General features: G+C 47.3%; 1 protein-coding gene across 2 annotated transcripts in view; it reads left to right on the top strand.

Moving 5' to 3' along the window:
- The window catches only part of LOC112069987 (kinesin-like protein KIF20B), a 29,460-nt gene that overhangs the window by 5,645 nt on the left and 794 nt on the right, over positions 1-23,021 (top strand). Inside the window, exons 13-29 of one of the 2 annotated variants that reach the window (XM_070438799.1) lie at positions 7-130; positions 367-526; positions 863-924; positions 1,090-1,209; positions 4,052-4,202; positions 4,844-5,504; positions 5,814-5,834; positions 6,279-6,758; positions 7,093-7,231; positions 10,677-10,787; positions 11,005-11,065; positions 13,376-13,501; positions 14,915-15,045; positions 15,452-15,607; positions 15,896-16,072; positions 16,503-16,661; positions 16,906-17,007. In XM_070438799.1, the coding sequence (XP_070294900.1) occupies positions 7-130; positions 367-526; positions 863-924; positions 1,090-1,209; positions 4,052-4,202; positions 4,844-5,504; positions 5,814-5,834; positions 6,279-6,758; positions 7,093-7,231; positions 10,677-10,787; positions 11,005-11,065; positions 13,376-13,501; positions 14,915-15,045; positions 15,452-15,607; positions 15,896-16,072; positions 16,503-16,661; positions 16,906-17,007 (2,941 nt within the window). Of the gene's footprint in view, positions 1-6; positions 131-366; positions 527-862; positions 925-1,089; positions 1,210-4,048; positions 4,203-4,843; positions 5,505-5,813; positions 5,835-6,278; positions 6,759-7,092; positions 7,232-10,676; positions 10,788-11,004; positions 11,066-13,375; positions 13,502-14,914; positions 15,046-15,451; positions 15,608-15,895; positions 16,073-16,502; positions 16,662-16,905; positions 17,008-23,021 lie in introns of both variants that reach the window. The other variant, XM_070438798.1, reaches the window with a different exon arrangement.

Here is a 23,021-nt window from a genome sequence, read left to right as displayed (position 1 = left end):
TTAAAGGGAACGTCTGGCCAAAGAGAAGGAGATTGTCGAGGAGAGAGCAGAGAGGCGTCTAGAGATCCTGAAGAATCTAGTGAACAAGAACGCCAGTCATGAGGAGCTGGACAGAGCGGAGCGAGCCACGGTAATGCGGACTAACTAGACACATTGGCCGTCTAGCAGTGTCAACCTCCATCACGTAGCCTCGTCTCTTCCTTCACCTGACACGGACTTAGCTGTGATAACTACTCTATAGCGGAATCACGTATTGACTATGACATGTGGTCTCACCTAGCTATCTTAAGATGAACGTACTTAACTGTAAGTTGCTCTGGATAAGAGCTTCTGCTTAATGACTAAAATGTGTATTGTCTGGTGTAGAAGGTCAGCTCGTCGTTGGGAGGCATGTTTGACTCCATGTGCAGTGACCTGGCAGGCATAAAGATGGCGGCTGAGACGGCCAAGACGTGTCTGGTGGTCGCCCATCCCAGTAGTGACACCGTCTCCAACCTCTCAGAGCAGCTCCCTGTCAAAACCAATGGTAACCAACTGGCGGCCGGCTGGCGGCCATTTTTATTTTAGCAATACACAATGGATTCCACTAAGCAAAGGCTTGATGATGATTTGAATGGGGTGTGTCATGTTAAAAACCCAACATCTGCACCTTTTTGGGTCCTCAGGACCAGGATTATGAAACACTGGTGTAGCCTGTCACATTCACCTTCAGTAGAACTGTCAGCAATAACCTGTCAATCACCAGTTTTCACTGTCCGTCAATGACCAGAAGCAGACCGGTTTACCTGATTTTCAGTGGCTGTGAGGGAACATGCTYGGTCTCCTTCTGGTTGATTAGTCCGTTTTCTTCCGTTGATTTCAGAACTGGAAAATTATCGCAGACAAGCACCGCAATCAAACGAACAGCTTGACGAGGCTAGAAAGGTACTGTCAAATTTATTTTATTTTTGGGTGAGGTATTTTGCAGCAATGGGACTTATTTTGGTTCTAACTAATCAATRGTGGACAGACTACATACACCACAGTTTAGTTCTGTGTGCCCTGAGAGGGAGTCGGCACTGACAAACCTTTTTGTGTTTTCTCTTGTAGACTCTGGAGTCTCTGGAGCTGAAGATCTCTGACCTGGTGAAGATGTGTCACGAGAAGGATGAGATGATCTCCTCTCTTCAGAACACCGTGGACCAGCAGGTCAAAGACACTATCAAGGATGTAAGTTCCTTTTAAATTACGAGCTTATCAGCCTGTTTCACAGTCCAGGGGTTCTCAAACCTTTTTGCCGGGGGACCCATTTTGTGATAGGAAATTCATCAGGGACCACCCTCATCACAACACATCAAATTTGATTGGTCACATAGTTATTGTTAACAGATGTTATTGGTCACGTACACACGTGGTTAGCAGACGTTATTGGTCACGTACACGTGGTTAGCAGACGTTATTGGTCACGTACACGTGGTTAGCAGATGTTATTGCGAGTGTAGCGAAATGCTTGTGTTTCTAGTTCCGACAGTGCAGTAATATCTAACAATTCCACAACAAATACCTAATACACACATCTAAGTAAAGGAATGGAATGAGAATATATGGATGAGCAATGCAGAGCAGCATAGGCTAAGATTCAATAGATGGTATGTAATGTACAGTTGAAGTCGGAAGTTTACATACACCTTAGCCAAATACATAAACTGTTTTTCACAATTCCTGACATTTAATCCGAGTAAAAATTCCCTGTCCTAGGTCAGTTAGGATCACCACTTTATTTTAAGAATGTGAAATGCCAGGATAATAGTAGAGAGAATTATTTATTTCAGCTTTTATTTCCTTCATCACATTCCCAGTGGGTCAGAAGTTTACATACATTCAATTAGTATCTGGTAGCATTGCCTTTAAATTGTTTAACCTGGGTCTAACGTTTCGCGTAGCCTTCCTCAAGCTTCCCACAATAAGTTGGGTGAATGTTGGCCCATTCCTCCTGACAGAGCTGGTGTAACTGAGTCAGGTTTGTAGGCCTCCTTGCTCGCACACGCCTTTTCAGTTCTGACAACACATTTTCTATGGGATTGAGGGCAGGGCTTTGTGATGGCCACTCTAATACCTTGACTTTGTTGTCCTTAAGCCATTTTTCCTTTGCCTTGATGACATTTTGCCACAACTTTGGAAGTATGCTTGGGGTCATTGTCCATTTGGAAGACCCATTTGCGACCAAGCTTTAACTTCTTGACTGATGTCTTGAGATGTTGCTTCAATATAGCCACATAATTTTCCTTCCCTCATGACGCCATCTATTTGGTGAAGTGCACCAGTCGCTCCTGCAGCAAAGCATCCCCACAACATGATGCTGCCACACCCGTGCTTCACGGTTGGGATGGTGTTCTTTGCTTCACGGTTGGGATGGTGTTCTTCGGTCTGCAAGCATCCCGTCTTTTTCCTCCAAACATAACGATGGTCATTATGGCCAAACAGTTCTATTTTTGCTTCATCAGACCAGAGGAGATATCTCCTAAAGTACAGTCTTCGTCCCCATGTGCAGTTGCAAACCGTAGTCTGGCTTTTTTATGGCGGTTTTGGAGCAGTGGCTTCTTGCTTGCTGAGCGGCCTTTCAGGTTATGTCGATATAGGACTCYTTTTACTGTGGATATAGATACTTTTGTACCCGTTTCCTCCAGCATATTCACAAGGTCCTTTGCTGTTGTTCTGGGATTGATTTGCACTTTTTGCACAAAAATACGTTAATCTCTAGGAGACAGAATGCGTCTCCTTCCTGAGCGGTGGACGGCTGCGTGGTCCCATGGTGTTTATAACTTGCGTACTATTGTTTGTAGCAGATGAACGTGGTACCTTTCAGGTGTTTGGACATTGCTCCAGGATGAACCATGACTTGTGTAGGTGTACAATGTCATTTCTGAGGTCCTTGGCTGATTTCTTTTGAATTTTCCCATGATGTCAAGCAAAGAGGCCTGAGAGTTCTGAAGGTTGTATAGGCGTCTTTGAAATACGATCGCCTAGTGTTAACCTCCAATTGACTCAACTCTGATCTGAATCTAATTAGCCTATTCAAAATCTTCTGAGCCATGACTCATTTTTCTGGCAATTCTCAAGCTAGCTTTAAAAGGCACAGTCAACTTTAGGTTTGTAGAATATTCTGCCCATTGGAATTGTTGAATACATTGAATTATAAGTGAAATAATTGTCTGTAAACAATTGTTTGAAAAATTCTTGTATATGCACAAAGTAGATGTCCTAACCGACTTGCCAAAASTATAGTTTGTTAACAAGAAATATGTGGAGTGGTTGATACACTTAGGTTGGAGTCATTAACACTCGTTTATGTAAACTTCTGACTTCAACTGTACATATGAGATGAGTAATGCAAGATATGTAAACATTAAAGTAACTCGTGATCCATTTATTGAAGTGGCCAATGATTTCAAGTCTGTATGTAGGCAGCAGCAGCCTCTCTGTGTTAGTGATGAACATAATTGCATATGAGTTCTGCTATGACTTTGGCAGTGCATCATGGCTGGACGAACCAAGTCTCAGACCCTGGGAAGGGAAAATAATGTAAAGGCCCATGTCTTGGCATCAGAATATTCCATTTCGACACATTTTGTCATGGGGGAAGAGTTGTGAAATTTACTGTGGATACCAATATCCCTGTGAGCCGCCCAGGCCCGTGTCACTCAGGGTTAAGAACATGCATTGTAAATAAATAATATTGTATTACACCCTTTTAACTTATTCCATGGGTGTTGTTGGCCAAAAATGTGTTTTAATCTGTTAGGTGTATTCATAAACAATGTATATATTTTGTCATCTGAACGTGGACCCCCTGCAGTACCTAGTCGACCCCACTTTGAGAACCCCTGTCATACTCGGTATTTGACAATGCCTCCCTCATTTTATAGCTCACCGGTGCCAATTTCCCATCCGAATGTCACCTTTTTTTTATGAATGCTCATATCCAGAACGTGACCAATTTTTATTCCAGCTTGACTTGGCCATGCTTGAGGTTTTAACGCCGTTGTTGGGGGGGGGGTTTCCTTGACAGAAGACTACATTCGACGGCATCAAAGACGAGCTCCTGCTTCTGAAGAGCAGCTGCACTTGCTCCGGAGGGGAGAAGCGCAGCTCTCGCGCAGAGAGCCGCAAACGGCTGGTGGATCTCCAGCCGGACCTGGAGGAACAGCCCCCCAGCAAGAAAGGTACGGGGTAGGCTCCGCTACCGGGATGTCCCTCCCACTGTTTGTAGGGAGAGGGGGGGGGCAGGGGGGAGAGAGTAATGCCAGAGGTCGCAAAAACAAAAAACGTCCGCTCGAAAAGGCGACTGTGCGCTCAAGAAGTAATGCTGCCTCAGACTTCCTTATGTATAAATGCTTCTATTCGCCATTTGTGTGTTTTTTTTTTTTTAAGTGATTGTCGTATTCATGATTTTAAACAATAATAAATCGTTCTTTTGTTGGTTTTCTGTACTCAGACATTTTTTTTTTTTTTTTTACATTACAGATGTGGAAGGTATTATTGAGGCATCACATCATTAGTAGAGACACCATGTTCTGAGAAATGATCTTCACTAATATGGACTTAGAAATGTTTATTTTCCAATATCAATTGCTGACCAAAATTGCAATGTGTCCAGTTTGCTGTTTAGCAAACCACTAGCCCTAATCCCATTCCACTGGCTAACGCTTAAGGACAGAACACAAGATTCATTCAGTTAAATACTGTATAGCATCCCGTTAACCTAAACTAACATCCCACCGTACGTCAGATGATCAGTATTATAATATACTTTGTTGGCAACGCCTTTTAGAGATGACTCATCAGCTGTCCTGTTCTTTGTTAGGATTCCATGGGGAGGGTAGTGGAGAGGAGGAGGAGGAGAAGATGGACAGATTGCGCTGGGAGCAGGTGGTGAAATCCTCAGAAGTGGCGGGACAAGTAGAGACTCTGCAGCTTGACCAGGTAGCACACGGCGAGGGTGACTGGAAAGTGCAGGAGAAGAATATCTCCTGTATGGAGGCACATGAGCTGAACGCTGAGGCGCAGACTCGTGCTCGCGAGGAGGCCCTGTTCGTGGAGCAGGCGGCTAGGAGGGAGAATGCCAGGCTGCTCCAGGAACGGGAAGACTTGCAGCGGGAGATGGGCGTACTCCGAGGGGAATCCCAGGATCTAACTGGGAAGCTGCAGGCCGTGGAGAGGGAGGTCAGTCTGCAGACAGCTAGAGCAGAAAAAGCTGCAGAGGACCGACAGGTCACGCATGACCACGAGGTCAGAGAGAAAACTGCCCTGATTGACTCCCTGATACAGGAAGTGACACGCCTAGGGCAGGAAGTCGTCGCCTATCAAGCTGCGTCGGAAGTACAAAGGGACAGCCGGCTTCTCAGAGACAAGATGGCGGAACTGAAGAGGGAATGCTCAGAGGCCCTAGAGGAGAGGCTCCTGCTGAAAGAGAAACTGGCCCAACAGCAGATCATAGAACAGGAGCTGAAAGAGAAACTGGCCCACCAGCACGATCTCCAGAACAGGAGTTGGGGGAGCTGAAAGAGAAACCTGGCGCCAACAGCAGATCCAGAAGACAGGAGTTGGGGAGCTGAAAGAGAACTGGCCCAACAGGCAAGATCATAGAACGGAGTTGAGGAGTGAAAGAGAAACTGCAAGGTAGACGGGCTAAAACGCAACAGCAGATCATAGACAAGGAGCTGAAGAGGAACTGTCCCAACAGCAGATCTCAGAACAGGAGCTGAAAGAGAAACGGGGCCAACAGCAGTCAATAGAACAGGAGTTGGGGGAGCTGAAAGAGAAACTGTTGCCCAACAGCAGATCATAGAACAGGAGTTGGGGGAGCTGAAAGAGAAACTGGCCCAACAGAGATCATAGAACAGGAGCTGAAAGAGGAACTGGCCAACAGCAGATCTCAGAACAGGAGTTGGAGGAGCTGAAAGAGAAACGGGCCCAAAGCAGATCTCAGAACAGGAGTTGGAGGAGCTGAAAGAGAAGACTGGCCCAACAGCAGATCTCAGAACAGGAGTTGGGGGAGCTGAAAGAGAAACTGGCCCAACAGCAGACTTCTCAGAACAGGAGTTGGGGGAGCTGAAAGAGAAACTGGCCGCCAACAGCAGATCACATAGAACAGGAGCTGAAAGAGAAACTGTCCAACAGCAGATATAGAAAGGAGCTGAAAGAGGAACTGTCCCCAACAGCAGATCTCAGAAAGGAGTTTGGACGGAGCTGAAAGAGAAACTGGCCCAACAGCAGATCTCAGAACGGAGTTGGGGGAGCTTGAAAGAGAAACTGGCCCAACAGGAACTGACCTTGGAGCAGCTCAAGGTGGAAATGGAGGCTAAAGAAGAGGCCCACGTTGACAGCAAAAACTCTGTAGCTGAGAGAGAGATTGCTGAGGGGCTGAGGAAACTAAACTCTGATCTGGAGGCTGAGGTCGCGACCTTGAAGGGAAAGCTAGCCTATCGGGAGGAAGAGGAGCGCAAGCGCCGAATGGAGAGGGAGGTGGCTGTAACCGCGTCCCAAACGGAGAGAGTGGCAGAGTTGGAGAAGATACTGTTCGAGAAGGAGGCGGAGGTGTCGGGCCTGCAGAGGAGCCTGAGGGAGGCGCAGGAGAGGTGGGAGGATGAGGAGACGGCTGCGGTGCAGGAGGCTCGTAGGAGGGAGGTGGAGAGGAGGAGGGAGCTGCTGGCCGTGGCTGACGAGGCCATCGCTCAGAAGGACGCTGAGCTGGAGAAGAGAGCACAGGACATCACCAGGTTAGTGGGCTGGCTGGCACCATTCACTCTGGCTAGTGGGGAGGCCTTCGGGCCGATCCTAAATCATCCTCTAAACCCTACGCACGTGTGGAGATCTGAGAGGATTTGATTGGTGTATGCAGTACGGTGACAGGTTCCACCTAGCCTATCAGAGGGCAAGGTGCAGCTATTACAAGATCGATTACAAGTGTCCTCTCAGATCTCTACAAGTGTATAGGGCACCGGGTTTAGGGGTTGTTTGAGTTCTTTATTTTCCCTGCTCATCCTGACTGGTAAACCTCTCTCTCTAATATAGTGGTGTTTTTAAGTTAATCTCATGTGTTTGTGACCACAGGTTGAAGGAGACCATTAAACTTGACTCGGACAAAGTGAAGAGTTTGACCTTGGACCTTGAGAGGAAAGACGATGACATTTCTGATCTCAAAGAGAAGCTGGCCGACTCTAAAAAACAGATACAGCAAGTTCAAAAGGAGGTAAAGGCTGATAAGATTTATATATCTTTTTTTCCATTGTGGCGGCAGCGTAGCCTAGTGGTTAGAGCGTTGGACTAGTAACCGAAAGGTTGCAAGATTCGAATCCCCGAGCTGACAAGGTACAAAATCTGTCATTCTGTCCCTGAACCAAGGCAGTTAAGTTGGCCCACTGTTCCTAGGCCGTCATTGAAAATAAGAATTTGTTCTTAACTGACTTGCCTACTTAAATAAAGGTCAAATTTAAAAAAAAAAAAATGAGAGAGCAATATACAGTATATACACACAAGTATGTGGACACCTGCTCGTCAAACATCTCATTCCAAAATCATGGTCATTAATATGGAGTTGCCCCCCCACTTTGCTGTTATAACAGCCGCCACTCTTCTGGGAAGGCTTTCCACTAGAAGTTGGAACATTGCTGAGAGGACTTCCTTCCTTTCAGCCACAAGAGCATTAGTGAGGTCGGGGCAGTGATGTTGGGCGATTAAGCCTGGCTCGCAGTCGGTGTTCCAATTCATCCCAAACGTGTTCGATGGGGTTGAGATCAGGGCTCTGCAGGCCAGTCAAGTTATTCCACATCGAACTTAAAAAACGATTTCTGTATGGACCTCGCTTTGTGTTCGGGGGGCATTGTCATGCTGAAACAGGAAAGGGCCTTTCCCAAACTGCTGCCATGAAGTTGGAGGCACAGAATAATCTAGAATGGTATGTTGTAGCGTTAAGATTTCCCTTCATTGGAACTAAGGGGCTTGCCCGAACCATGGAAAAACAGCCATAGACCATTGTTCCTCCTCCACCAAACTTTACAGTTGGCACTATGCATTCGGGCAGGCAGCGTTCTCCTGGCGTCCGCCAAACCAGAGAACTCATTTCCACTGCTCCAGAGTCCAATGGCGGCGAGCTTTACACCACTCCAGCCAACGCTTGGCATTGCGCATGGTGATTTTAGGCTTGTGTGCGGCTGCTCGGCCATGGAAACCCCTTTCGTGAAGCGTCCGACAAACAGTTATTGTGCTGACGTTGCTTCTAGAGGTAGTTTGGAACTCGGTAGTGAGGGTTGCAACCGAGGGCAGACTTTTTTTTTAACGTGCTACGCGCTTCAGCACTCGGTGGTTCCGTTTCTGTGAGCTTGTGTGGCCTACCACTTCTTGGCTGAACCGTTGTTGCTCCTAGACGTTTCCACTTCACAATAACAGCACTTTTTAAAAAGTTGTTAGGTTCTAATTCTGAGTAAAACACTCAATGGACATTTTATGAAAGCTTAACCAAGTTTAATTCTGCCCAGAGGATCAATACAGCTGCATTAGACAAACACATTATCACACAAGGACTGATATTTAACCGTTCCTCAGAGGGGGAGTCTCCTCCTACACATTGTGAACAAACATCGTTCTTTACTGCTAGGCAGGACACTAGTGATACGGGCCATAAACTTTTGTTTCTCCCTTAAGGTGACCTGACCTCAACCCCCCCCCCCCCCCCATCACTAATCCATGGGCCTCTCCTCCCTTTATCAATGTCTGCCCTGACCCTCAACACCCCCCCGTGATGAATGCTCATAGCCAGAACGTACCATTATTCCAGCTGCTGCCTACACTGAGTAAGCCGTGGTAGGGGTTGCCTACAGAAACACCATCCGAACCTCATAGATCGCATGGCTCTCTCCCCTATTCAAATGTCTGCCCTCCCATGACCTTTTCAAAACCCCCCCCCCCCCCCCCCCCCCCACCCACCACCCCACCGCACTAATCCATCCCTCTCTCCCCCTTATCAATGCTCTGCCCTGCGACCTGCAAGCCCCCCCCCCTCACTCCGGCCTCCGCCCATCAACTGCCCTGGCCTCCACAACCCCCCCCCCCCCCACCCCCCCCCTCCCCACCCCCCCCCCCCCCCCCCCCCCCTCCTATCCTGCGCCTCCCTCCCCCAATCCGCCCCCCCGACCGCTCCCCCACCACCCCCCCCCCCCCCCCCCCCCCCCCCCCCCCCCCCCCCACCACCCCCCCCCCCCCCCACTAATCCATGGCTCTCTCCCCTTATCAATGCCTGCCCTGACCTCAACCCCTCCCCCCCCCTCACTAATCCATGGCTCTCTCCCCTTATCAATTGCCTGCCCCGACCTCCAACCCCCCCCCACTAATCCATGGCTCTCTCCCCTTATCAATGCCTGCCCTGACCTCAACCCCTCCCCCCCCCTCACTAATCCATGGCTCTCTCCCCTTATCAATGTCTGGCCCATGTAATCACTTCCCTGCAACTCAACACATTCCAAGGCTTAATTGCACCCACTATATGCCTTCCTACCTATAACCATTATCTTCTGTCTAACCCTCCACTATATACCTTCCTCCTATAACCCTTACTAGTGGTCTAGATCCTCCACTATATACCTTCCTCCTTAACCGTTATCTTCTGGTCTAGACCCTCCACTATATACCTTCCTCTATAACCATTACTTTGGTTAGACCCTCCACTATATACCTCCTCTATATAACCATTAACTTCTGGTGTTAAGACCTCTCACTACTCATATACCTTCCTCCTATAACCCTAACTAGTGGGTCTAGACCCTCCACTAAATTTACCTTCCTCCTATAACCCTTAACTTAGTGGTCTTAGACCCGTCCACTATATACCTTCCTCCTATAACCCTTAACTAGTGGTCTAGACCCTCCACTATATACCTTCCTCCTTATAACCCTTAACTAGTGGTCTTAGACCCTCCACTATATACCTTCCTCCTATAACCCTTAACTAGTGGTCTAGACCCTCCACTATATACCTTCTCCTATAACCCTTAACTATGTGGTCTAGACCCCTCCACTATTACTTTCCCTCCTATAACCCTTAACTAGTGGTCTAGACCCACCCAACTATATACCTTCCTCCTATAACCTTAAGCTATGGTCTAGACCTCTCCACTATATACCTTCCTCCGTAACCGGTTATCTTCTGGGTGTCGGCCTGGCTTGAAACGCTCAGCCCCCCCCCCTCCCTCAAGGTCCGTACATGAAATAAGTACGACTGTTGTAGTGTGGCCCAGAACCCCAGAACACAGTTTTGACCGGGGCAGCTCAAGCACGGCAGAAATTCTGACGAACTGACTTGTTGGAAAGGTAGCATCCTATGACTGTGCTGCGTTTAAAAGTCACTGAGATCTTTAGCATGGGCGATTCTACTGCCGATGTTTTGTCTATGGAGATTGCACGGCTGTGTTTTTGATTTTTAAACACCTGTCAGTAATGGATGCGGCTGAAATGGCTAAATCCACTCGTTTGAACGGGTGTCCACATACTTTTGTAATTGTAGTTGGTGAATAATTCTACACACAATCACTATTAATAACATATTAAAAACGAGTAATACAATATGAATAACACATTTAAACACTTAATAACGTATTAAAGACTTGATAACATGTGTGCCATTTTTGTGATCCTTACCCAAGATCATCTTGGAGAAATCTCTCAAACAAAAACTGCAGGACTTGGAGAAAGTGATGAAACGGCAGCAGACAGACTTGGCCAACAAAGACCGGACCATACACCAACTGAAAACTGTATGTTGTGTACTCTCTGGGTTATTTTCATTCTAACAAAGACTGGACCATACACCYACTGAAAACTGTATGTTCTGTACTCTCTGGGTTATTTTCATTCTAACAAAGATAAATATATATATATATATAGTATACAGTAGTAGTAGTAGTAGTATGTGTGTTATATATATATATATATATATATATGCCCTTGTTGACCGGCTCTTCCTCTATCCAGGAACATTCCGCTGACTCGAAGTCTGAGGAGAACCTAAAGCTGTATCAGAACGCCTGCAAAGGTACATGGCTCCGTACTGTGTGTGTGTCTGTCTTCCATACATAGTCTGTGTTTTGAAATCTGTCTTCCCCGACTACTTAGTAAAAGTGTGTACTAATCATCCTATAGACTCTTTTAGAACACACTGTTCTAAAAATGGTTGCTGTTTTTAGCAGCAAATATCAACATATGAGACTCACGCATGCTGAGAATGCAGTGTTACTCACGCATGCTGAGAATGCGCACGCTGAGAATGCATCATCTAATGCAGTGTTTCCCAACTCCAGTCCTCCAGTACTCCCATACACCACACATTTTATTGTATCCCCCAGACAAACTCACCTGATTCAACTCATTGAGGGCTTGATGATGATGAGTTGACAAGTTAAATCAGATGTGTTTATCTGGGGCTACGACGACAAGGTCTACTATTGGGGAGGACTGGAGTTGGAAGCACTGATCTAATGCGTAATTGTGTGTTTTCCTGTCGTTGTTTTGGTACAGCCGTTCCCCTCGTCTGATTATTACACACACGTGGGTCTGAAAAGGTCCTCTCCCTCCAATAGTATGCAGAGAATTATATTACTGTAGATGAAAGACAAAATGAGTTTGACATCCTGGCATTTTTAAAGCATTACTTTTAACTTCTTCTTATGGCTGCAATCCCGTTAACGGGATGATATGACAACAGCCAGTGAAAGTGCAGGGCGCCAAATTCAAACAACAGAAATCTCATAATTAAAATTCCTCAAACATACATGTATCATATCATTTTAAAGGTAATCTTGTTGTTAATCCCACCAAGTGTCCGATTTCAAATAGGCTTTTCAGCGGAAGCACTACAAACGATTATGTTAGGTCACTGCAAAATCACAGAAAAACACAGCCATTTTTCCAGCCAAAGACAGGAGTCACAAAAAGCAGAAATCAAGATAAAAATGAATCACTAACCTTTGATCTTCATCAGATGACACTCATAGGACTTCATGTTACACAATACATATATGTTTTGTTCAATAAAGTTCATATTTATATCCAAAAACCTCAGTTTACATTGGCGCCATGTTCAGAAATGCCTCCAAAATATCCGGAGAAATTGCAGAGAGCCACGTCAAATAACATAAATACTCATCATAAACTTTGATGAAAGATACATGTTTTGCATAGAATTAAAGATACACTTGTTCTTAATGCAACCGCTGTGTCAGATTTCAAAAAGCTTTACGGCAAAAGCACAATATTCAATAATCTGAGAACAGCGTTCAGCCCACAAAAGGAAGCCATACAGTTACCCGCCAAATTGTGCAGTCAACAAAACTCATAAATAGTATTATAAATCTTCACCTTACCTTTGCTGAACTTCCATGGAATGCACTCGCAGGACTCCACTTCCACAAGAAATATTCGGTGATGTCCATAATTTGTCCAAATATATTTTTTGTTAGCGTGTTTGGTAAACAAATCCAAAGTCTGGAAGCGCGTTCACTAAAGCAGACGAAATGTCAAAAAGTTCCGTAACAGTCAGTAAAAACATGTCAAACGATGTATTGAATCAATCTTTATAATGTTTTTAACATAAATCTCAGTAACGTTCCAACCGGGAATTCCATTGACTTAGATGTGCGTGGAACAGAGCTCCCTCTCATGTGAAGCGCCATGGTCAGAGCATGGTAGACCGGACTCATTCCTGTCTCTCTTCGGCCCACTTTCACAGTAGAGGCATCAGACAAGGTTCTCCAGACTGTTGACATCTAGTGGAAGCCGTAGGAAGTGCAAACTGATCCAAATCCCACTGTGTATTCAATAGGGCTGGGTTGAAAATCGACCAACCTCAGATTTCCACTTCCTGTTTGGATTTTCTTCTCAGGTTTTTGCCTGCCATATGAGTTCTGTTATACTCACAGACATCATTCAAACAGTTTTAGAAACTTCAAACAGTTTTAGAAACATCAGAGCGTTTTCTATTCAATACTACTAATAATATGCATATATTAGCAACTGGGACTGAGGAGCAGGCAGTTTACTCTGGGCACCTTTCATCCAAGCTACTCAATACTGCCCCTGCAGCCATAAGAAGGTTTAAGTTTCAAAATTGCACATACTAGAAAACTTTCTATTTCCACATACCCAAAATGGCTACTATTTAGAGTACAAGTATTGGAACACGGTAATAGTGTTGACTACACACGGTAGTTCAGGTATTGTGACACAGCCGTGGTGTTTGACAGTACATACGGTCGTCTATTCCCATATGCTGTTGGTAGTCTATTCTCATATGCTCTTCTCTGTGTGTCTCTGTTCTGTATTCATGGGGTTCATTGTGCTTCTTCAGACCTTCAGGCTAAGGAGCGTTTGATTGAGGACATGCGTCTGGCTCTGATTGAGCAGGAGGACACCCAGACCCAACAGGAGCAGGTGCTGGATGCTAAACTGGAAGAGATTGARGCCCTCACAGACGGTGGGATTATCAAATCACTATTTAAAGTGTATTTAAACACGTCAATACACTTAACAAAAAAAAAAATGTATATATATATATATATTAAAAATGAATAATAACAAAATAAWTTTTAAATATAGCTGCAAACACAAGCAGCAATGAACGGGGTTCACAGGATGACAGAAAGGACACAAGATCAGTCTTTATGTGTAATCGGTGAAAGAATGATCATATTAATAACAAATGTACTGAGTAAATGCAAAATCTGGACTGAGGAGAGGCTGATTGTAGCTGATTTTGAGAACTAARGTTACATTATGCAAAGAATAAGTTGTTAGTCGTTTCCTTGTTTTTTTTATTTTTTAGATATCAATACTAAATTCAGTGTAGTTCATTTCGAGCGATGTCCGTGATGACAATGACACGTTTTCAAATTGATAGGGCACCGTGGAGTGGATTTATAGTGGTTTAATGTGGACACTTAAAATCAGATTTTTATTTATCAATAACTCAGCCATCTTTTTGACCAATCCCTTAGCATTTCTCTGTACCATGGGCCTACATTCCAAATMTGGTGTCTGAAGATTTGAAGTATTTTCTAGCATATTAGCTAATATGCATRTACTTGTATTGTGTGGCAATCTTTTGAATGCATCAGTTATTTTCTCAAACTCTTTAGGGAGTATTGTTAGGAGTGAATTTAACTTTTTTTTTTCATCCATGAGAAGATTTTTTAAATAAATTTTTTAGCGTCAGAGTTACCTAGTCAAATAAGTGAATTGATAATAGTTTGTATATAGTTAGTTAATAATTGTTAAWAGTTTCTTAAGATATCAATGGCAAACTTCACATGATTCATCGTGTTAATGTCTTTGATGACCCTAAACAGTTTCATAGGCCATTGTTGAGTGGTACAAAGGATTTAAAAGGACACGTAAAATCTGATTTCCTGATTTTTCAACAACATTTTTTTTATCAGTAACTCCGCCATCTCTTAACCAATCCCTTATCTTTTCTCAAACTAAGTTAAGAGATGTACAATGAGCCAACATACCAAGATGYAGGAAAACGTATCCTGATGAACCTTATGGGCCCTTGAGACTCATTTGTTCAGCATGAGGATAGACGCCGACCTAAAAAGTTTCAAGTCTCTAGGTCAAACGGGGCGGTGGATATAAGCGTTTAASTGAGACCCCCTTATAACAGCACCACCTACTGGCCAATCAATGCCATTATTTTGACCAAATTACTCATAGCCTCTAGTTTCTTTTGTCAAATTTAGAAAAAATAATATTTAATCTAAGAATAACAATAGATTACAGGTTGGCTGTGAACCCCTAAACAAGCCTGTGAGATGTGTTATTCCATTCAGATTACAGCTCTTTATATTTGGTGACAGTACTCAAGTGTTTTGTTTGTTGTCATTTTCAGAGGTGGAGAAAGTGAAAGGACTGTTACGATACCAGGACAATAGAAAAGACACTGCGGCCCTGAGAGACGGCCAATCGGACGAAGCCAATTTGGCCAAACAGGAAGCCATTCAGGCTCAAGTGACCTTGAAGGTGGACGTCTAAATATTTAGTTGATAATACATATTTTGTCCCGTCTTTTTTTAGATTGGATTAATCCGTGTTTGTACGTGTTTTCCCCAAGTAATCATACGAGTTAGAGAGCTGGGATGATAAAACCAAAAATAGACCTTGATGTCTGAACAGACCTCTTATCGAGGACATGTTACGATAAATAGTCGATAGCCTTCTAAATGTGATGTTTGACGTGAAATAAGTCTACTAGTATGCGTGGTTGGTAACGGGACAATTGCTAGCTACAACGTTCAAACTAGAAGTATTCGTTTTTAAGGGTCAAATAAAAAGTGAGGGGGCACATTCCTGTTAGAAATCTATTTATCATTATTGCGTATTTTTTGTCTACATTGCTCATCTCGTGTGTGTGTGTGTGTGTTTCTAGCTGTGTACTGAGAAGCACCAGGCTGACAGGAGGAAGTGGCTTGAGGAGAAGATGGTTCTGATCCGGCAGGCCAAGGAGGCCGAGGACAAGAGGAACCAGGAGATGAGGAAGTTCGCAGACGGTCGTGAGCGACACGCGAAACAACAAACCCAAGTGGTAATAGAACTTCCTGTAGAAATGACTTCCTGTAGAATAGAACTTCCTGTAGAAAGGTCCCCCAGCCGTTCCGTTTATTTTAACTATTCCACAACCATCACATTCACACCTGATTCAACTTGTCAACTAATCATCAAGCACTTAAACTGGTGAATCAAGTGGGCTACAACAAAATGGTGAAACGTCTAGGGGTCCCCGAGGAGAYGTTTYAAAACCCCTGCCKTTGAGTACAGCCGCAAAACAGACYGCGCCTACTAAGAAAAARCCCTCTGTCTGTGACCCCTGTAGGAAGATCTCGTGGCCCAGCTCGGTGAGAAGGAGCAGGACCTAGTGAAGTGGAGGAAGGAGAGGGACTCCCTGGTGACAGCTCTGGAGGTCCAGCTAACCAAACTRGTCTCCAYCATCGCAGACAAGGATGCACAGATAGCCAGTCTCRGCTGCAACGCCACCTCTCAGCCAGCAGAGGTCAGTGCAAACACACACACGATGGGACTGTTAGGTTGGTTGGGGCTGTCGGAGAATGTTCTCATTTGGGATTGTACATATTAGCACTTAAGGTTGGCTGCAGGGTTGTTGGTATTTTTCCATTTTAACTTTGCATACAGAAGTGATTTGAAGTGTGCACTGTTTTGAAAAATAACGGGCACTTATTTTATGCACATTGGGTGTGGAAAATGCTCTCTACAAAGGTATTGTTACTGTAGGTTAATTTATTATCTATCATTTTGAAATGGAATTGTTTCAAACTCTGAACGGGGCACAGTTCACTTTCCATTACATTTTGTGGTACCTTAACAGCACGAAAATGAACACAACTTTGGACCATGAGGAAGGGAGTTATTGGTCCATTATATCCTAATGGGTGGTTGTGGTGGTGTTCTTCGTCCTTCCTCAGAGGCACCGTGGCCAGGTGGAGGTAGAGGAGCTGCAGAGCCTTCTGTCTGAGAGAAACGCTGAGATCCTTAACCTGAAGGAACAACTGAAAGCTGTATCCAAAGCCGGCGGCAATGTCTCATCCGCGCCTCCCACAAAGCCCAGAGAGACCGCCACTCTGGTGAGAGAGCAGTCTCCTTTATGACAAATCCAAGTTTATTGGTCACGTGTACAGGATACAGGGTGTAAACGGTACAGTGAAATGCTTTACTTGCGAGCTCTCAACAGTACAGTACACTGTCAGAAATATAACTTTATTCAATTTCCCATCTATATTTTGTAAGTTGGTCTTGTTGATACAATGGATGTTGTCCATGGCTCTCTCTCTCTCTCTCTCTGTGTCTCTCTCTCTCTCTCTCTCACAGACTAAAGCAGAGGAGTGCCCTCCCAAAGTCAGTGAGAGAACTCTCCATGACGACAACAGTCAACTAGTACATGAAGTGAAGACAGAGAAGAGGACCAGTCAGGTAATCAATTGTCTCTCTAGACATCCTGGGTTTCCTCCCACAATGTTCCAATGCCTTAACACGTCTGTCTAAGTGACAGAACGTCAGTTTGGCATAGAGGAAGTACGTTATTGCCTATACCGGCCTGTTGCCCACATCCCCTAGAATAGTAGTTATCAAGACAAAGAGATCTCTGAGGTTATTTTTAACAAGTGCATTTCTCAAGTCTAGTTTGCATCAACTATCTTCACTAAAACCACTGCCAATGGTTTAGCCTGCAAACCTTTGGTTTCCGAATCGCAACGTTTGCGGCATGTCTGCCTCGTGATTGGTTGGGAGTAGCTGCAGTTGCCTTGGGTCAGGTTTCCGGAGGTTAATCATGGACATTACATCAGATAGCACCATGTCTGGCTGTCTGCTCTTGAGAGGTGAAGGTTAACGAATGTAACCACGGTTAGGTGAGCTATTGAATCAATCCAATATGGTATCCTTCCACGCGTCAAGAGACACTCYGAGTAAGAGTTTTCAGTTATAAAAACATTCTCTATATGGGCCTCGTTCTCGGGCCTCGTTCTGGTCCACGCTCATTTTTTGAAGTGCGTTTCTTGCCCTTTTTTTTCATGTGTTTATTTGAAACACGACTGAACGAAGAGCTGTTTGGGAGCCAAATGAACGTCTCTTTTTAGGTGAACGGAGCCAAATGATCCGGCTCACCAAAAAGCCTCGGTATGTCCATCACTAGTTCTACAGCTACCGTAGTCATGGGAGAGTGCAGGGATTTTTAAGAACTATTTTCACGCAGATGGAGAAAAATTGATTTAAAAAAATATATATATATTTAGTTCAATGATTTTGTAGGACAGATGGCTTCTGCCAACGCGTGTCGCTTTAGAATGACATCTGCTGTATGGTTGCAACTGACTAGGCACTCCTGTAGGTTAACCCAACTGACTAGGGGCTCCTGTAGGTTAACCCAACTGACTAGGGGCTCCTGTAGGTTAACCCGACTGACTAGACTACGGGGCTCCTGTCGTTAAACCAACCGTACTGAACTAGGTGGCTCACCTGTAGTTAACACCGACTGACTAGGGGCTGCCTGTGGTTAACCGCGACTGACTAGGGGCTGCCTGTAGGTTTAACCACCGATCGACTAGGGGCTCAACTGTAAGGTTAACCCGAAACTGACTAGGGGCTTCATGAGGTTACCCGACTGACTAGGGGGGTGTTCCTGTAGGTTACCGATGCACTAGAGGCTCCTGTTAGAGTTAACCCCGACGACTAGGGTTCCTGTAGGCTTAACCGCGACTGACTAAGGCCAGGCTCCTGTAAGGTTAACCGACTGACTAGGGGGCTCCCTGTAGGTTAACCCGACTGACTAGGGGGCTCCTGTAGGTTAACCCGAACTGACTAAAGGTTACTTGTAGGTTACCCGACTGACTGGGGTCCTGGTAGGTTAACACCGACCTGATCTAGAGGCCTACCTGATAGGTTAACCCGAACTGACTAGGGGCATCCTGTAAGTGGTTTAACCCGGACTGACTAGGGGCTACCTGTAAGTTAACCCGACTGCTAGGGGCTCCTGTGGTTAAACCTCGACTGACTAGGGGCTCCTGGTATGGTTAACCCAACTGAACTAGGGGCCTCCTGTAGGTTAACGCCAGGGGCTCCTGTAATGGTTAACCCACTGAACTAGGGGGCTCCTGTAGGTTAACCCAACTGAACTAGGGGCCTCTGTAGGTTTAACCCAACTAAACTAGGGGCTCCTGTAGGATTTACGGCCGATCTGACTAGGGGCTCTGTAGGTTAACCCCGCCACTGACTAGGGTCCCTGAGTATGGTATAATCTCGACTAGACCTAGGGGCTCTGCTAGGTGTACTCGACTGACTAAGGGCTCTGTATGGTTAACCCGACTGATCTAGGGCTCCCTGTAGGTTAACCCGACTGACTAGGGGCTCCTGTAGGCTATAACCGACTGACTAGGGGTCCTGTAGGTTAACCCCTGCATAGAGGCTCAGAGGTTAACCCTACTGGCTGTGTAGGTTAACCTCGACTGACTAGGGGCTCCTTGTAGGTAACCGACTGACGTAGGGCTCCTGTAGGTTAACCACAGACGGCCTGTTAGTAAACCACTGACTAGGGGCTCCTGTAGGTTTACCCACTCTACTAGGCTCGGTCACCTGTGGGGGCTCTGTGGACCCACTCTAGGGCCTTAACCGTGACTATGGCCAGGTTAACCCGACTAGACTAGGGGCTCACTGTAGGTTAACTCCGACTTGCTACGGGGCTCCTGTAGGTTAAACCCGTGATGAACTAGGGGGCCTCCTGTAGGTTAACCCGACTGACTAAGGGGCTGCTGTAGCAGCTTAACCCGACCTGACCCTAGGGCTCCTAGTCATGGTTAATCCGAATCTGACTAGGGGCTCCTGTAGGTTAACCCGGACTGACAGGTGGCTCCTGTAGGTTTAACCGACGACTAGGGTCTGTAGTACCCTACTGTATGGTTGAGTCTAACCCGACTGACTAGGGCCTCGTAGGTAACCCTCGCTGGTGAGGTTAACCCGACTGACTAGGGGCTCCTGTAGGATTACACGACTGACTAGGGTTCTTGCCTGTAGGTTAACCCGACTGACTAGGGAGCTCCTTAGTTAACTCCGACTGACTAGGGATCGTTGGTAACCACTAACGCATGACTAGGGCCTCCTGTAGGTTAACCCTGATCTAGCTGGGCTCCTGTTAGGTAAACCCGACTGACTAGGGGCTCCTGTAGTTAATCCCGACTAACTTAGGGGCTCCTGTAGGTTAACTTCCGGACTGACTAGGGGCTACCTGTAGGTTAACCGACTGACTATGGGCTCCTGTAGGTTCAACACCGATGACTAGGGGCTCCTGTAGGTTAACCGAACTGCTAGCCCTGATACGTGACTAGGTGTCATAGGTCCCTGACTAGGGCTCCTGTAGGTTAAACACCGACTGATAGGCGCTCCTGTAGGTTACCCATTAAGCCCTCTGAGGTACGCCGCTGACAGGGCTCCGTGGTTAACCACTGACCAGGCGCGCTCCTGTAGGTTAACCCGAGACTCAGGGGCTCCTGTGTTCTACACCAGACTTGATAGGGCTCACTGTAAGGTTAACCCGACTGACTAGGGTGTCCTGTAGGTTAAACCGACTGACTAGGGGCTCCTGTAGGTTAACCCGACTGACTAGGCGCTCCTGTAGGTTAACCGACTGACCAGCGCTCCTGTAAGGTAACACCCGACTGACCAGGCGCTCCTGTAGGTTAACCACGAACTGATCTCAGGGGCTCCTGTAGGTTAACCGACTGACTAGGGGCTCCTGTAGGTTAACCGACTGACTAGGGCTCCTGTTAGGTTAACGTCGACTGACTAGGGCTCCTGTGTAATCCCAGCTAGGGTCCGTAGTTAACCCCGACTGACTAGGGCTCCTGTAGTTAACCCGACTGACTAGGCGCTTCCTGTAGGTTAACCCGACTGACTAGGGCTCCTGTATGTAACCCGACTGACTAGGGGCTCCTGTAGGTTAACCCGACTGACTAGGGCCCTGTAGGTTACCCGACTGACTAGGGCTCCTGTAGGTTAACCGACTGGACTAGGGGCTCCTGTAGGTTAACCCGACTGACTAGGGCTCCTGTAGGTTAACCCGACTGACTCAGGGGCTCCTGTAGGTTAACCCGACCTAGACAGGGCTCCTTAAGGCTTAACCGCCACTGACTACGTGGCTCCTGTAGGTTAACCCTTATCGGACCCAGGGCTCCTGTAGGTTAACCCGAACTGACAGGGGCTCCTGTAGGTTAACCCGCTGACTAGGGCTCCTGTAGGTTTAAACCCCAGACTCGACCAGGGGCTCCTGGTAGTTAACCCGACTGACCCAAGGGGCTCCTGTAGGTTAACCGCCGACTGACCAGGGGCTCCTGTAGGTTAACCCGACTGACCAGGGGCTCCTGTAGTTAACCCTGACTGACCAGGGCTCCTGTAGGTTAACCCGACTGAACCGGGCTCCTGTAGGTTAACCCGACTGACACAGTGGGCTCCTGTAGGTTAACCCGACTGACCAGGGGCTCCTGTAGTTAACCGACTGACCAGGGGCTCCTGTAAGGTTAACCCGACTGACCAGGGGCTCCTGTAGGTTAAACCCGACTGACAAGGGGCTCCTGTAGGTTAACCCCACTGACCGGGGCTCCTGTATGGTTAACCCGACTGACCAGGGGCTCCTGTAGGTTACCCGACTGACCAGGGGCTCCTGTAAGGTAACCCGACTGACCAGGGGTCCTGTAGGTTAACCCGACTGACCAGGGCTCCTGTAGGATTAACCCGACTGACCAGGGCTCCTGTAGGTTAACCCGACTGACCAGGGGCTCCTGTAGGTTAACCCGACAGACCAGCACGGGCTCCTGTAGGTTAACCCGACTGACAGGTCTCCTGTAGGTTAACCCGACTGACAGGGGAGCTCCTGTAGGTTAACCGACTGACCAGGGCTCCTGTAGGTTAACCCGACTGACAGGGCTCCTGTAGGTTAACCCGACTGACCAGGGCTCTTTAGGTTAACCCGAGACCAGAGGGCTCCTAGTCAGTGGAGGTTACCCGACTGACCAGGCTCCTGTAGGTTAACCCGACTGACCAGGGGCTCCTGTAGGTTATACCCGACTGACCAGGGGCTCCTGATAGGTTAACCCGACTGACCAGGGCTCCTGTAGGTTTAACCCGACTGACCAGGGGCTCCTGTATGGTTAACCGACTGACCAGGGGCTCCTGTAGGTTAACCCGACTGACCAGGGCTCCTGTGGTTAACCCGACTGTACCAGGGCGCTCCTGTAGGTTAACCAACGACCTGACCAGGGCTCACTGTAGGTTAACCCGACTGACCGAGGGGCTCCTGTAGGTTAACCCACTGCCAGGGGCTTCCTGTAGGTTAACCCCGACTGACCAGGGGCTCCTGTAGGTTACCCGACGTGACCAGGGGCGCCTGTAGGTTAACCCGACTGACCAGGGGCTCCTGTAGTAACCCGAACTGACCAGGGGCTCCTGTAGGTTAACCCGTGACCAGGGGCTCCTGTAGGTTAACCCGACTGACCCAGGGAAGCTCACTGTTAGGTTAACCCGACTGACCAGGGGCTCCTGTAGGTTTAACCCGACTGACCAGGGCTCCTGTAGGTTAACCCGACTGACACAGGGGCTCCTGTAGGTTAACACCCCGAAACTGACCAGGGGCTCCTGTAGGTTAACCGACTGACCAGGGCTCCTGTTAGGTTAACCCCGACTGACCAGGGGCTCCTGTAGGTTAACCCGACTGACCAGGGGCTCCTGACTTGTCAGGACTGGTCAAACCCGACTGACGCGGGCTCTGTAGGTTAACCCGATCGACCAGGGCTCCTGTAGTGTTAACCGCCTGACCAGGGGCTCCTGTACGGTTATACCCCGGCTGACCAGGGGCTCCTGTAAGGTACCCGCTTACTGAGAACCTAAGGGGCTCCTGTAGGACTTACACACGACTGAACCGCAGGGGCTCCTGTAGGTTAACCCGACTGACCAGGGGCTCCTGTAGGTTAACCCGACTGACCAGGGGCTCCTGTAGGTTAACGCCGGCTGACTAGGGGCTCCTGTAGGTGTAACCCGGCTGACATGTACCCAGGGGCTCCTGTAAGGTTAACCCGGCTGACCAGGGCTCGCTAGTTTAACCCGGCTGACCAGGGCTCCTTAGGTTAACCCGGCTGACCAGGGGCTCCTGTAGTTAACCCGGCTGACCCAGGGGCTCCTGTATGTAACACCGGCTGACCAGGGGCTCCTGTAGGTTACACCCGGCTGCCAGGGCTCCTGTAGGTTAACCCGGCTGACCAGGGGCTCTGTAGGTTAACCCGGCTGACCAGGGGCTCCTGTAGGTTAACCCGGCTGACCACGGGGCTCCTGTAGGTTAACCCGGCTGACCAGGGGCTCCTGTAGGTTAACTCCGGCTGACCAGGGGGTCCTGTAGGTTAACCCGGCTGACCAGGGGCTCCTGTAGGGTTAAACCGCGCTGACCA

Source organism: Salvelinus sp. IW2-2015, unplaced genomic scaffold, assembly GCF_002910315.2.
Source record: "Salvelinus sp. IW2-2015 unplaced genomic scaffold, ASM291031v2 Un_scaffold1187, whole genome shotgun sequence".
Lineage (NCBI taxonomy): Eukaryota > Metazoa > Chordata > Actinopteri > Salmoniformes > Salmonidae > Salvelinus > Salvelinus sp. IW2-2015.
Note: the sequence above shows the minus strand (reverse complement) of the source record. Positions and strands in the feature narration are given on the sequence as shown.